Raw genomic sequence first — 13,973 nt, 5'->3', positions numbered from 1 at the left:
CATACTTTTTGGCACTTAGTGAATTGTTCTCAACTTTTGGGACTTAGTACTACTAAGATTTTGAGAAAACAGTATTAAATGAAAAATTGTCACATTTACTTCTAGAGGTTAATACCAACCACTTGGTTTGTTGCCGTTTAGTCTCTAAGTGGTGTCCAACTCTTTGGCGACCACATGGATGTAGCCCGCCAGGCTCCGCTGTCCATGGGATTTCTAAGGCAACAACACTGGAGTGGGTTGCCATTTCCTTCTCCAGGGGATCTTCCCAGGCCAGGGATTGAACCCATGTCCCATGCATTGCAAGCAGATTCTTTACCACTGAGCCACCAAGGAAGCCAATACCAACCATAACAATTAAAAAAAAAATAGCCTTAGATTATAATCTCCCATCCAAGTACTAACCAGGCCTGACCTTGCTTAGCCTCCAAGATTAGGCAAGATCATATGTGTTCAGACTGGTATGACTATAGACCTAGATTATAATCTGACTGCTATAGTATGTATTAGGGTTTGTTACAGAGCTTCAGGGTTATTAAATGGGTACTCTACCCTGGGGACATAGAAATAGTTAAATCCTGCCTTGATCAGCCAATCAGTTTTGCAAGTAAAATGCAATAGTGTTATATTATGAAGCAGTGGGTTTTAAGCTCAAAATTTCCTTTTACCAGAAGCTCCAAAAACTAGAATCGACTGCAGTGTATTTTATTGTTCTCCTTACAGATAGTAGGCTAACAGATTTGATGGCTTCTCTGGTGGTGTGAGTGGTAAAAAAAAATCTGCTTACCAATGCAGGAGACATAAGACTTGGGTTCGATCCCTGGCTGGGGAAGATCCCCTGGAGGAGAGCATGGCAACCCACTCTAGTACTCTTGCCTGGAGAATCCCATGGACAGAGGAGCCTGGAGGGCTACAGTACATTGGGTTGCAAAGAATAGGACTTGACTGAAGCGACTTACACACACACACACACACACACGCATGCACGCACAACTACAACACACCCATTACCTAGGAAAGGCATAACCAGAGAGTGGCAGACAGAGAGGCAAGAATGAGATGTCTGGATTTCTTCTCACTGGTCTGTGAGCATGGACCTTTAGAAGAGGAGGGAGGAATGAGAAAGAGGGCCAGAAATATCCTGGTTTTCTAGAGTATTCTACCACTTTGGCATCTTAAGGGCTTCCCTGGTGGCTCAGACAGGAAAGAGTCTACCTGCAATGAGGGAGACCCAGGTTCGATCCCTGGGTCAGGAAGATGCCCTGGAGGAGGAAATGGCAACCCACTCCAGTATTCTTGCCTGGAAAATCCCACGGATGAAGGAGACTGGCAGGCTACAGTTCATGAGGTCGCAAAGAGTTGGACACAATTGAGCGACTTCACTTTCTTTCTTTCTTTCTTTCTTTGGCATCTTGGGTGAGCAAGGAGGTGAGGAGCGCCTTGAGAGCCATACCTGGCTGGATGACCTTCTGCTGTGTGGTGGACCCACCTTCCAAAGGGAGAAAGTAAGAGGAAGTCAAAAGATTAATCCACCTCTTTAAGAACCACATTTCTACATTTTTAGTGGTTCTCCCTGGCCCATGGCTATTACTTTTCTTCTATTGGGTTGGCCAAAAAGTTCATTCAAGATTTTTTGTACATTTAAAACCCAGAGGAACTTTTTTGGCCAACCCAATACTTTCTTTTTTTGTTTTTTTCCACTTATTTTTATTAGTTGAAGGCTAATTACTTTACAATATTGTAGTGGGTTTTGTCATACATTGACATGAATCAGCCATGGATTTACATGTATTCCCCATCCCAATCCCCCCTCCCACCTCCCTCTCTACCCGATCCCTCTGGGTCTTCCCAGTGCACCAGGCCCAAGCACTTGTCTCATGCATCCAACCTGGGCTGGTGATCTGTTTCACCCTTGATAATATACATGTTTCGATGCTGTTCTCTCGAAACATCCCACCCTTGCCTGCTCCCACAGGGTCCAAAAGTCTGTTCTGTACATCTGTGTCTCTTTTTCTGTTTTGTATATAGGGTTATTGTTACCATCTTTCTAAATTCCATATATATGCATTAGTATACTGTATTGGTCTTTATCTTTCTGGCTTACTTCACTCTGTATAATGGGCTCCAGTTTCATCTATCTTATTAGAACTGATTCAAATGAATTCTTTTTAATGGCTGAGTAGTATTCCATGGTGTATATGTACCACAACTTCCTTCTCCATTCGTCTGCTGATGGGCATCTAGGTTGCTTCCATGTCCTGGCTATTATAAACAGTGATGCGATGAACATTGAAACACCTGGCTCCCCCCTTACTCCCACTCTCCTGCCAGGGTCTCCACGTTAGGAACCCAGCAGAGAGTCAGCAGCAAGGGGAGCTGACAGACAATTCTGCAGGGGCCAGTGGCCAGAGACAGTGTCTCTTTCAGATCTGGTTTCCTCGGTGTGTATGCCCAGAAGTCTTTCTTATACAAGTTTATAAATCTCTGTAGGCCTCTTCCTTGAGCTCATATTACCCTGTTAAATAATAACAGGGTGACCACTTGCAAGGTTATTGTAAGTTTTAGACCTTCTGATAAAGTCTAATCATCAAGATCTGTCCCATAGGGCCATTTTGATCTTGAGGAGTTGAAAATCCTCTCAGTAACTGTTTAGTCTTAAGACCAGAAAGTAAGATTATCCTGCCAACCAATCGATCCACTTTGGGTTTGATTGAAGGAAAGAGTCTTTTTACTTTGCTGGTCTGATATATGCTCATAGTCTGCTTAGAGTTTATAGCACTTAGGAAGGAGTAGTCTGGAAAATATTTCTTCTTGGAGTCTCAATTACCCTTCCCACTAGATGGTGGTCATTGGATGGTGAATACTGAACTCAGAAAGAAGGAAATGAATTTGTCTTCCTACCATAGAAATAAAGTACATGTGAATGATAGCAAACTTTGAGATACATATCCACAGCCAATTAACTTGTCAATGGCAGGACATTCTCTGCTGCAATATTTACTGAGTCCATTCTTAGTTACTATGTGAAATCAAGGTTTTGGAGGACTCAAATCAACCCATTCCTCTTGGTTAGCATTCTTGTTCTTAGTTTCTTAGATTCCAATATCTTTGTTTAAGCTCAGGTGGACAAAACTCTTGGTTACATTACTAACACTTTCAACACAAATGTACGAATAGCTTCATTCCAGGTGATGTGTATGACATGTGTCTCACCTGCAAAGCCTGCCATAAGCTTCCTTATAACTCATTTCCCTTAATTGTGCATTAGTAGATGTACAATTGGCATCTATTAAACAGTTAACATATGGTTGTTGGGATATAAGTAAAATGCTGATATCAATTTTTTGTTTGTTTTACTAATGTGCAACAATGAAAAGTAAAATATAAGTCTAAGATTTGCCATCTAATTCTTGGTAGCTTAAAGACTAGGAATGATATATTTTTCTTTGTGCATTAGACAAGCTTCTGGGAAATTACATTTCAGTGGAAATTCTGAAAAGCATTAATAGATGCAACGCAACTGCATGTCTGTGACTACGATTCTGTTTTTCTATTTCCTCAGGGAAAAAGAGAGGCAGACCTAGACTCCACTTTACTAGTAATGACAGAACCCCACAGAGAAGAGCTAGGTCAAGAGGTAAGGAAGAAAAAGGAAATATTGTCTCAATAATTAGGCAGCTAATTTCCTCTTTTGCACTCTGTTTTTACTGTTAAATCTATCTCCCTAATCACCTTATGCAGCTTTACTAACAGAAAGAGTTTATAATTTGGTTCAAAATGTGCCTGGATGAAAAAGAAGATAATTTCACAAACAAGTAACTTGGTGACAGATCTAAACCAGACTCCCTGGGTTCAAGGGCTGTCACAGTGATGCTCTCCCCACTGAACTGATCACTTTCAAGCTGGAAATAGTCTGTTTGTACATAAAGGGCACATACATAACCCACACATTATTTAACTGGCCCTTCTCTTGCTATACAGAGAGTCAGAGGTTGCACAGCATGGATAGCCTGGAGTGGTGGTCAGAAGTCTATCATCCTCCTCTGCTTGTGTGGGCTTGGGTCTGTCACTTGACTGCTTTCCCTTCAGTTTCCTCATCTGTAAAGTAAGAGGGTGAATTAGGCCAACCATCTTTCTCAGCCCATCCCAATTCTCCTAGTCTACTATCTCAAAACTGTACCATGAACAGCTCCCCCTCCTCCCATCTTGGCTCTAAAACATTGACTGCAGGGTCAAGATCAGTTACACAGCCTCCTTGAGCTAACTTATTCAAAGACTTTTCACCCCCACTTCTGTGGACTCAGTCTCCAACAGCCCTCTCCCCATGTAACTTGCAGATTATCCTAGAGCTTCCTGAACTTCTCTTTTAGCTAAAGACAGTGAAACAAAGCAGAGAACCCAAAGAGAAGGCAGACGTCACCTCCATTAGGTTCCCCTGATGCCCTCTCTGCTCACTCAGCCAGACCTGAAATAGAGAGATGCAAGTAGAGTCTCTCATTTTGCTCCAGCTACTTAACTGTGGTGAAATAGTTGGAGGATTCCCTTCAATGAAGAAAGAAAGAACTTTTTTTTTTTTTTTTTTTGGCCCTGAGGCATGCAGGATCTTGGTTCCAGGACCGGGAATCAAACCTGTGCGCCATGCATAGAGTCTTAACCATTAAACTGCCAGGGAAGTCCCATGGCTCCCTTCAGAATATGATGCAGCTGTACGCTTCATTGTTGTATAAGAATCAGTGAGGCTGACTGGATTGGGAGCTAAGACAGTTTTATTGAGGCCTGATTTTTCTACTAACACATTCTGTTTTGTGTGAAACTTGAGGGATGAGTTAGAGGTAGATATTCTGTAGTTATGTATCAAAAATGCCACTTGGAAGAAAGGCTTTGACTCTAGTGGTGGTGGTTTAGTCACTAAGTTGTGTCTGACTCTTGAGACCCCATGGACTGTGGCCTGCCAGGCTCCTCTATCCATGGGATTTCCCAGGCAAGAATACGGGAGCGGGTTGCTATTTTCTTCTTCAGGGGATCTTCCTGATCCAGGGATCAAACCCATGTCTCCTGCATTGGCAGGTGGTCTCCTGCATTGCAGGTGGATTATTTTCCAACTGAGCTACCAGGGAAGCCCTTAACTCTAGAGATTTTTGGTATAAAGCTTTCTACATCCTTTCATACATTTATAGGAACAAACTCAACATGGGAAAAGTGGTACAGATGTAACTGAAAATGAGACCATGAAGGAATCTTCTCTTTCAGGGAAAAGAAGGTACAGATATGAACGTGTTAATTTTCACTCTCAGATAATTCCTGTGACCTGTGGTAAGGTGAAGGGGAAGTTATACAAGAAGAAATTGAAAGAAGGTGAGTTTTAAGGTCTACTATGCAATGCCTATCTGAAGGAGTCTTGAGAAGTAATGGGAAGTAAAGGTGAAGGTATGGTGGTGAAAGTATGCATGAGAGGAGGAGGAAGGGATACCTAGGTTAATATTTTCATACTTAAGAAATCATACACATTAGGTGCTCAGTCCCACATGGACGTGTCCACAGGGAAGCCAACAAACTGAAGAGAAGTAAATCAGAAATAAAAGGGATGAGGCCCTCAGTCCCCACCTTCATGTCCTTTCTCCCTTGGGATGATCATCACCAGGACAGGTGCTTGATGTAATGAGGACCAGCACAGAATTCAGAATCAGATAACCTGAGTCCCAGCCTCTCCTGTGCCAAGAGGAACTGATTCATCTGAGTAGGGAAGGGGACCTTTCTGAGCCTGAAATTCTTCATCTAAAAAAGAAATAATTAAATCCTGCTTCATGGTATAGCTGTGAAGAATTAATTTACATAATTGATATAAAGTATTAGTAAACAACTTAACTGTCACCATCAGAGTGTACAATTCAACGTTGAATTTTGTTTGTATATTCACAAGATGGTGTAACTATCACCACAGTCAAATTATGAAATATTTTTGTCAGAATACTTTCCCACTAAAGGAAACTCCATGTCTCTAAGTAATCAATGCCCAGTATCATACTCACCCCACCACCCAACCCTAAACTGGCTAATCTATTTTCTGCTCCATAAATTGTCCTATTCTCAGTATATGTAAATGGAATCAGGTAGTGTGTGCCATTTTGTGACTGGCTCTCTCTCTTATGATGATAATTTCAAGATTCATCCATGTAATGGCATGTATTAGTACTTCATTCTTTTTTATTGCCACATAATATAATATTCCATGGTATGGATATACCATATTTTGTTTAGTGATCCATCAGTTTGCATTGTTTCCACTCTTTTACTATTACGAATAATGCTATTTTGAACATTCATGTTCTAGTTTTTGTGTGAACAGTCTTTAATTCTTTCTGGTATATACCTAGGAGTGGAATTGCTGGTTCCTGTGATGATTCCATGTTTAACCCTACTGAGGAAATATCAAAATGTTTTCTACAGTGGCTGTAATATTTTTTCTTCCCATCAGCAATGTATGAGAGTTCCAATTTCTCTGTTTCCATGCCAACACCTGTTATTGTCTAATTTTTCCAAGACAGCCATCTTAGTGGGTGTGAAATGGTCTCATGGTTTGGCTGTGCTTTTCTCTAATGACTAATGATGCTAACATGTGATTATCTTTTATACATAACTTGAGTTTACCATCAGATAGCATTTCACAATTACTTTTAATATCAGCTATCCATGGTTTGGGGAATGGGGAAACATCTGCTCAATAATGCCATTGAACTGGGTAGGAAGTGTGATAAAGGGCTCAGATACTGCTATGGTACCATTCTGAGCCACAAGGCATCTATCAGAGATCTCAGTCCAACCTGAGTTTCTGCTCCCATGGGCCCAAGGTCCTCTCCCTGGCAAATTGAAATGCTCTCACACTTCAGAATCACTTGCTTTTCCTTTGTAGGTGATTTTGAAATACTTTTAAAAGGTTGATTTTAATGGTAATTATCATTTTTGTTGTTGTTGCACATCAGTTAAAGAAATGTTGTCACAAGGCAGTGAATCTCCTGTGAGGGGACTTGGAGGCTAGGTGTGGGGATTCTGAAGCCTGAAAGGGGAGGCCAGACTCTCCTGTTTTAGATCTTGAGCCTAAACTGGGTGTGTCCAGATCCAGTGTGGTGGGAGCCCACCTCCTGAAAAAAGGAAGGCTGAAGATGAATTTACCCTGGTCTTACAGGAGTCTGGGTGAAGTGCATACAGAGTGAGAACGGAGACTGGTTCACCCCCAGGGAATTTGAAATCAGAGGCGGCCACGAAAGATCAAAGAATTGGAAGTTAAGTGTTCGCTGTGGAGGGAGGCCCCTGCGATGGCTGATGGAGGTATTCTGGGGGCCAGGGCAGAAGATGTGACTTTCCTTGTTGTCCCCCAAGAATAAGGTCACTATTTGCTCACCAAATATTTGTTGAGCTATTGCAAAAGCTCAGATGCCTCTGAGTTTATCCTCTCAACCAGGGAGAGTGTTCCACATTCCTAACCTCAGTACAACTTAGCACATCACTGCTGTGAAAGAGGAAGGAAATTCCACTGCCTTTGTCAGGATGGAATAGGTGTTCAGAGGAGAGAAGGATCATTCTGACCCAGGTGAATGTAGTCAACTTTATGCACTGGAAGAAGAAGACAGTTTACAATCAAACAGGTAGGAAGAAGGTATTCCAGAGAAAGAATGATGTGAAAACCAGAACCATGCCCAGTGGGTTGAGATAGACATACTGTATATAATAAGGTATAATCCATCAATTCAATTTCAGTTGTTTGTAGAGGAATTTAATGCCAGGCTAAAGTGTTTAAACTCATAGACAATACAGAATCAATGAAGTCTTCTGAGATATGAAATGACATTTTTAGTATATGTGCTGCCGAAGCGAGCACTGAAATGGCATTTTTAGAATAGTGTTTTAGATGGCCGAGGGACCCTGAAATGACTCCAGAATCTTTTCAGCTCAAGAAACCTACACCCAACATGCAGTGCTCAACTCCAATGCCATTCTTCCCTGAATATTCCCTGACCAAACTGGCCCTGACCATTTCTTCCCTGGGCTTCCTGAGCCCATTACTAAGATCTTCTTATAGCTTTACTCTTATCCTTTCACGTTGTTTTTTCTATGTCCATCTTTGTGTGTCCAAGATTGTTGAGAATGTCTGACACCCAGTAAGCATGGGATAAGTGTATACTGATTGACAAGCCTTGGTATATGGACTCAAGCTTGAGTGACTGGTAGGAATGGAGAGCGGGTGAGAGGTGTCAAAGAGATTATATAGGAAAACCTCTTAAAACTTAAGGGGAAAAGCACAAGAGGAGGGAAATGTTCTAAAGATGATTCTTAAAGTGTCACAGATTGAGTTCTAGAAGAAATACAAATGAGGAGAGGAAGATGGTTTCTCATTTAGATACCATGGCTTTGGGCTGACAGTGGGACATCCAGGTAGAAATATTTGGGAAGAGGTTGGAAGTGCCAGACTCACAGGTCAACCATATACTTGGATCTTTTTATCTTTCAGAAAAGACTTCTCCATAATCCTCCAAGGAAATATTACGGGGGAAGAAAGGTGATTATTACATAATTTTCTAGAAATTGTCATCACATAATTGATTTTGCATGCACAGTGTATTATTTTGTGGTTTCTCAACTGTATAACGCTCTGCTCTCACCTTTAAAAATCTTTTGGCATATGCCTTCAGTGTCGCTTCTTTGAACATATGTTGTTCTGAATGGCAATGTCTTCTTGAATGGTAAACCATTTGAAATAGAAGCGATAAGGAGCCACCAGAATAGACCTCATGGATGTGCTTTAGCTATAGATGTGGATGTTGTCAAAATTGTAAAGGCAAGCATGATTATGGAATATGTAAAAGTATATTATGATAGGGTGATAAGGTCATCTTCAAGTCAAACCCAAATTTTTTAAATCAGTGTTGCTGTTTTCTAACTTTAATGAAATCTGATGGAATGAAAGTATGTTCACAGTCATTCAGAGAATCCCAGTCTAAGATCATCTACCTTGGTCCATATACCATTTTGTAATATAGGCAACGAGAAACATATTTCTTTCCTGATCATTTCACCCCTTAATAGTCTACACACAGACATACTCTTTTTCAGGGGACCATTATTTGCCCTTCATGAAGATGGTGCTGTAGGATAGGAAACTCTTGGGAGATCAGTGGATTGTATAGGAGGGGCTGGCCAAGAAAACTGGTTACTTTGATGCAACTCTTTTGCTGTGCAGACCTCCCTTCTGTCTATGAAAGTGATTCCTTCCTCTTTGGAGACAATTAATATGTAAGATGCAGTGTAGATTCAGGACACGGAGATGGCTTTTCTAAGTTTGGGTATGAATGAGAACTTGAAGATGGAGGTGAGAAGTGCCGTTCTTATGTACTCCACATAGAAATGGCCATTCAAAGGACTTCCCTGGCAGTACAGTGATTAAGTGTACCCTTCCAGTGCAGGGGGCATGGGTTCAGTCCCTGGTGGGAAACTAAGATTCCACATGCTGCAAGGTGCAGACAAAATAATTATTAAAAAAGAAATGGCCAATCAAGACATTCACAGAACTTCTAAGACAGGTTACACATAGTTGGCCCATGGGACTTCATCTTCCACTGGGAATGTGAGACCTAGGACCTGACATTATCTGAGGTTCTGGATAGTTGGAATTCTAAGTCCTTGGGACATTTCACCTGCTGGATTTTCTGCAGAGAACTATTATTTGCCCTACTTAGTATCCTGAAGACCAGCATCTGTATCATTCCCCAGGTGCCAAGAGTGACTCAGTTGGTTTACCGGAGTAAGCTGGCATCTTCCTAACAACAGATGCTACCCTTAGTCATGGGTACAACACTTTTTCGCAGCAACCTGAAGTTGCCTCTTCATTTCTCATCTCCCCATGCACAAGAGCAGATGTTCCCCGAATGGGAAACCTCAGGACCCATTACCACTTCCATGGGTCTTCTGTGTTTCTCAGAACCTCTTTTTTCCTTGGCTTTGGGACTCTTCAGTGTCACTCTCAGCACCACATGATGGCTTCCTGGCTCCTGACAAAGGTCACTAATACCTTTTGATGACAATTGCAGTGTTGTAAAATAATTGTAGGAGATAGTGGAGGACAGAGGTGCCTGGCGTGCCACAGTCCGTGGGATCGTGAAGAGTTGGACGCAATTTAGCAACTGTACAACAATATTCCTCTAGAATAATCTTTTTAATATTGGGTAATATTTGCTTAAGAGATAGCAAGTAATCTCTTTTCCCAAGTGGAAAAAAAAGTATTAATTGCTCAGTTGTGTCTGACTTTTTGCAACCTCATGGACTGTAGCTCACCATGCTCCTCTGTCCATGGGATTCTCTAGGCACAAATACTGGAGTGGGTTGCCATTTCCTCCTCCAAGGGATTTTCTAAGTGAAATGATACTCATTTATTCACTCATCCAACATACAATTATTGAATGCTTACTAAATGCCCAATGGTCTTTAGAAGATTGAAACAATATCCTTGACCTCAAGGATTGTTTCAACTTCATTGCCTAACATGGAAGAATAACTAAGAGGGTTATTGTTGTTTAGTTGCTAAGCTGTGTCCCACTCTTGTGACCCCATGCACTCTAGCCCCATGCACCAGGCTCTTCTGTCCATGAGATTTCCTAGGCAAGAATACTGGAATGGGTTACCATTTCCTCCTTCAGTGGATCTTCTTGACCCAGGGATTGAACCCATGTCTCCTGCTTGGCAGGGATATTCTTTACCACTCAGCCACTTGGGAAGCAGTGAGTTTAGAATGGGCAATAGAAAGGTGAGCAGTGACATAGCCACCTCTCAGGTCATTGACCACTGGATTACACTTGTCCATGACCACTCTGCCCTGGGCTGGAGACCAAAGCTAAGGCTACCTGTGTCCTAGAGCAGTGGTCCCCAGGCACTGGTTTTTGCACCAGGCACTGGTTTCGTGGAAGACAATTTTTCCATGAACTGGAGAGAAGGGATGGTTTCCAGAGGATTCAAGTGCATTACATTTATTGTGCACTTTATTTCTATTATTATCATCTCAGCTCTATCTCAGAGCATCAGGCGTTAGATCCCAGAGTTTGGGAACCCCTGCCCTAGAAGGATGGAGGCCAGGTCATTCTACTGAATATTGGAAAGCAATGTAAAGCTGGTGGGTGGTAGTCAGTTATCTTTGAAGAGCCAGCTAGCTGACTTCCTCAGATTCAGAGGGAGGGGAGAGAAGAGTGATCTTCTGGAAGAAGAGCTGCAGCCCTGGGAAGTTTGGGCACATTTTGTCATTGAGGCTGTGCCCCAGGAGACCTGTGACAGGCAGTGGCATTCTCCTCTGGGACATGTGCAAGAACTCCAGGACTCCAGGCCCCATGGTTACCTGGGTTGTTGATGATGAATCTTCAGGCTGATACTCTCACCGCATGCAGCTCCTTCTGGTGGGATGGCATTGTATAATGTAGAGAAAAATGCCCAAGGGCCTCTTGAAGTAAGAAAACCAACAGAGCTCCTCCAACGCCATCTGTGGGAACCAGGGCTAACGTCCCCAGATGGCTCCACCTTGCCTCTAAGAGCCAGGGAATAGAACTTGCTATTGGGCTAAACAGTGGTCCTTTGGTACTTTTTTTATTTTCCAAGTAGATACATGTATCCATAAAAAACAGGTGTGAAGTAATGGGTGAACCAAGGCTTGAATCGCTCCAGTGACTGGTGCTTAAATAAGTGACGGATACATACATCACATTCAATATTGTCATTTAATCTTTCTTTTCTGCAGAAAAGAGGACTGAAGTCTCACAACAACACCTTAGATGACCTTTGTGTAAGTACTAACTCCCACCTGTGACCCAGACTAACGCAGGCCTTTCCCTCAGCACGTTTTCTCTGAGTCATCCCATTTCCCTGAAGCACGCTCACACTCAGGTGGAGTGTGTCGCCGTGGGTGATGAGCAGGGCATAGCAGATACATCGCCCACTCAGGTACATGGTTCTGGCATTGGGTGTCTTACCTGAAAGTATCCTTTCTGTTTGTTCAGTGGAAACCTTCCCATTTCATCTTCCCCCTTGAAAGTGGGAATAGGAGACAGAGCTTGAGACCACTGGGGGCTCTAGAGTCTGGGCTTGATATAGTGATGGGCACAGCTGGCCTGCAGATGGGGGATAAGGAGGAAATTAGAGGGAGAGCAGCATTTTAAAGAAGGCAATAGAGAAGGAAAGAAAAATCCCAAACTTTTATTCCAAGGTACAGGGAGAGCTTGACGGTTTTAAGCATCAATCAGAAGGAACAGGCCAGGTGAAGCTGGCAGGTTAAGATTTAAACACTGTCATGGATCCTGCAGAGAAATGCACTTGGGGCTAGGGGGTTCTTTATGGAAGCCCTACAACCAGTCTTGAGGGAACCATCATGGTGCTGAGCTGGTCACCATCTAACAAATCAAGGCATTTTAACTCAATCTGGTGCCTTGTGATTGGCTGCCTCGTGTGTGCGTGTGTGCCCAGTCACTCAGTCGTGTCCACCCCTGTGTGACGCTATAGACTGTAGACCACCAGGTTCCTCTGTCCATGGAATTCTCCAGGCAAGTATACTGGAGTGGGTTGACATGCCCTCCTCCAGGGGACCTTCCCAACACAGGGATGGAACCCGCATCTCTTGTACTGGCAGGCGGATTCTTTACCACTGAGCCACATGGAAAGCCCTTTTGATTCCTTTCACTGCAACAAGATGGACATTTGCAGCAGAGTCACCTTTGCACAGCTCCAGGGGGCAGCACTCAGGTGGGATAGTATGCAGTAATGCTGATGCACGGCGTCCAATAGAGGAGGGATAGTCAAATAGCTTTACATATACTTTACCTCCAAAGTAATGCCCCCAACAAGATTTAGATCTTATTCACACTCTTTCTGACCCTTGGCCAACTGAAGGATTCTTCAGTCATCTAAACAGTGCTGGAGTCCAGTGTTTGTGTGGCTTGTTTGGGATGGACATCGGTACAGAGGGTCAGGTCTCACAGCTCACAGCCAAGAGTCCACAACGAAGGGGAAGCAACTGTTCCAGCAAGAGGACCCTCACTGCCGTGACTCAGTTTTCCTGGGATTGATTGTTGCTATTCAGTCACTCAGTCGTGTCCAACTCTTTTCGACACCATGGACTGCAGCATGCCAGGCTTCCCTGCCCATCACCAACCTCCAGAGCTTGCTTAAACTCATGTCTATTGAGTCGGCGATGCCATCCAACCATCTCATCCTCCGTTGTCCCCTTTTCCTCCTGCCCTCAATCTTTCCCAGCATCAGGGTCTTTTCCAATGAGTCACTTCTTCGCATCAGGTGGCCAAAGTATTGGAGTTTCAGCTTCAGCATCAATCCTTCTGATGAATATTCAGGGTTGATTTCCTTTAGGATTGACTTGTTTGATCTCCTTGCAGTCCAAGGGACTCTCAAGAGTCTTCTGCAACACCACAGTTCAGAAGCATCAGTTCTTTGGTGCTCAGCCTTCTTTACGGTCCAACTCTCACATCCATACATGACTACTGGAAAAATCATAGTTTTGACAAGATGGACCTTTCTCAGCAAAGTGATGTCTCTGGGACTGATGTTAGAGGACAGTTCAGCATTGGGCTAAACCCCATGCCTTAATAACAGACTTTGCTTCAACTAATATTCAACTTAGACTGCAACTAAGACCTTTGGAAAATAGTATTGCTGGGATTCCAACCTAGAGGAAATTCTGTTTATCAGTCTAGGCTAAGACTTGGACATCAGAATTGTTTAGAAGTCCCCCTAGATGATTCTGATACACAAAATTAGCCATTCTATGAATTAAAGAAGAATACCAATAGCTCTGCCCCACCTGGACAAACTGATTCAGACTTCTGGCATTGGGACCAGGACATTAATATTTTATATACACTGCCCTAGAGGTTCTAATGTGCAGCTAGACTAGAAACAAAGAGGTAGATAAATCTACTAAAAAATACACAAAT

General features: G+C 42.8%; 1 protein-coding gene across 4 annotated transcripts in view; it reads left to right on the top strand.

Annotated features, from left to right (window-relative positions):
* The window catches only part of LOC136164855 (nuclear body protein SP140-like protein), a 93,164-nt gene that overhangs the window by 75,118 nt on the left and 4,073 nt on the right, over window positions 1-13,973 (top strand). For all 4 annotated transcript variants that reach the window (XM_065930408.1, XM_065930407.1, XM_065930406.1 and 1 more), the window contains 5 exons: window positions 3,560-3,634; window positions 5,248-5,352; window positions 7,181-7,323; window positions 8,504-8,551; window positions 11,771-11,815. In XM_065930408.1, the coding sequence (XP_065786480.1) occupies window positions 3,560-3,634; window positions 5,248-5,352; window positions 7,181-7,323; window positions 8,504-8,551; window positions 11,771-11,815 (416 nt within the window). The remainder of the gene's footprint in view (window positions 1-3,559; window positions 3,635-5,247; window positions 5,353-7,180; window positions 7,324-8,503; window positions 8,552-11,770; window positions 11,816-13,973) is intronic.

Source organism: Muntiacus reevesi, chromosome 3 (genome assembly GCF_963930625.1).
Source record: "Muntiacus reevesi chromosome 3, mMunRee1.1, whole genome shotgun sequence".
Lineage (NCBI taxonomy): Eukaryota > Metazoa > Chordata > Mammalia > Artiodactyla > Cervidae > Muntiacus > Muntiacus reevesi.
Note: the sequence above shows the minus strand (reverse complement) of the source record. Positions and strands in the feature narration are given on the sequence as shown.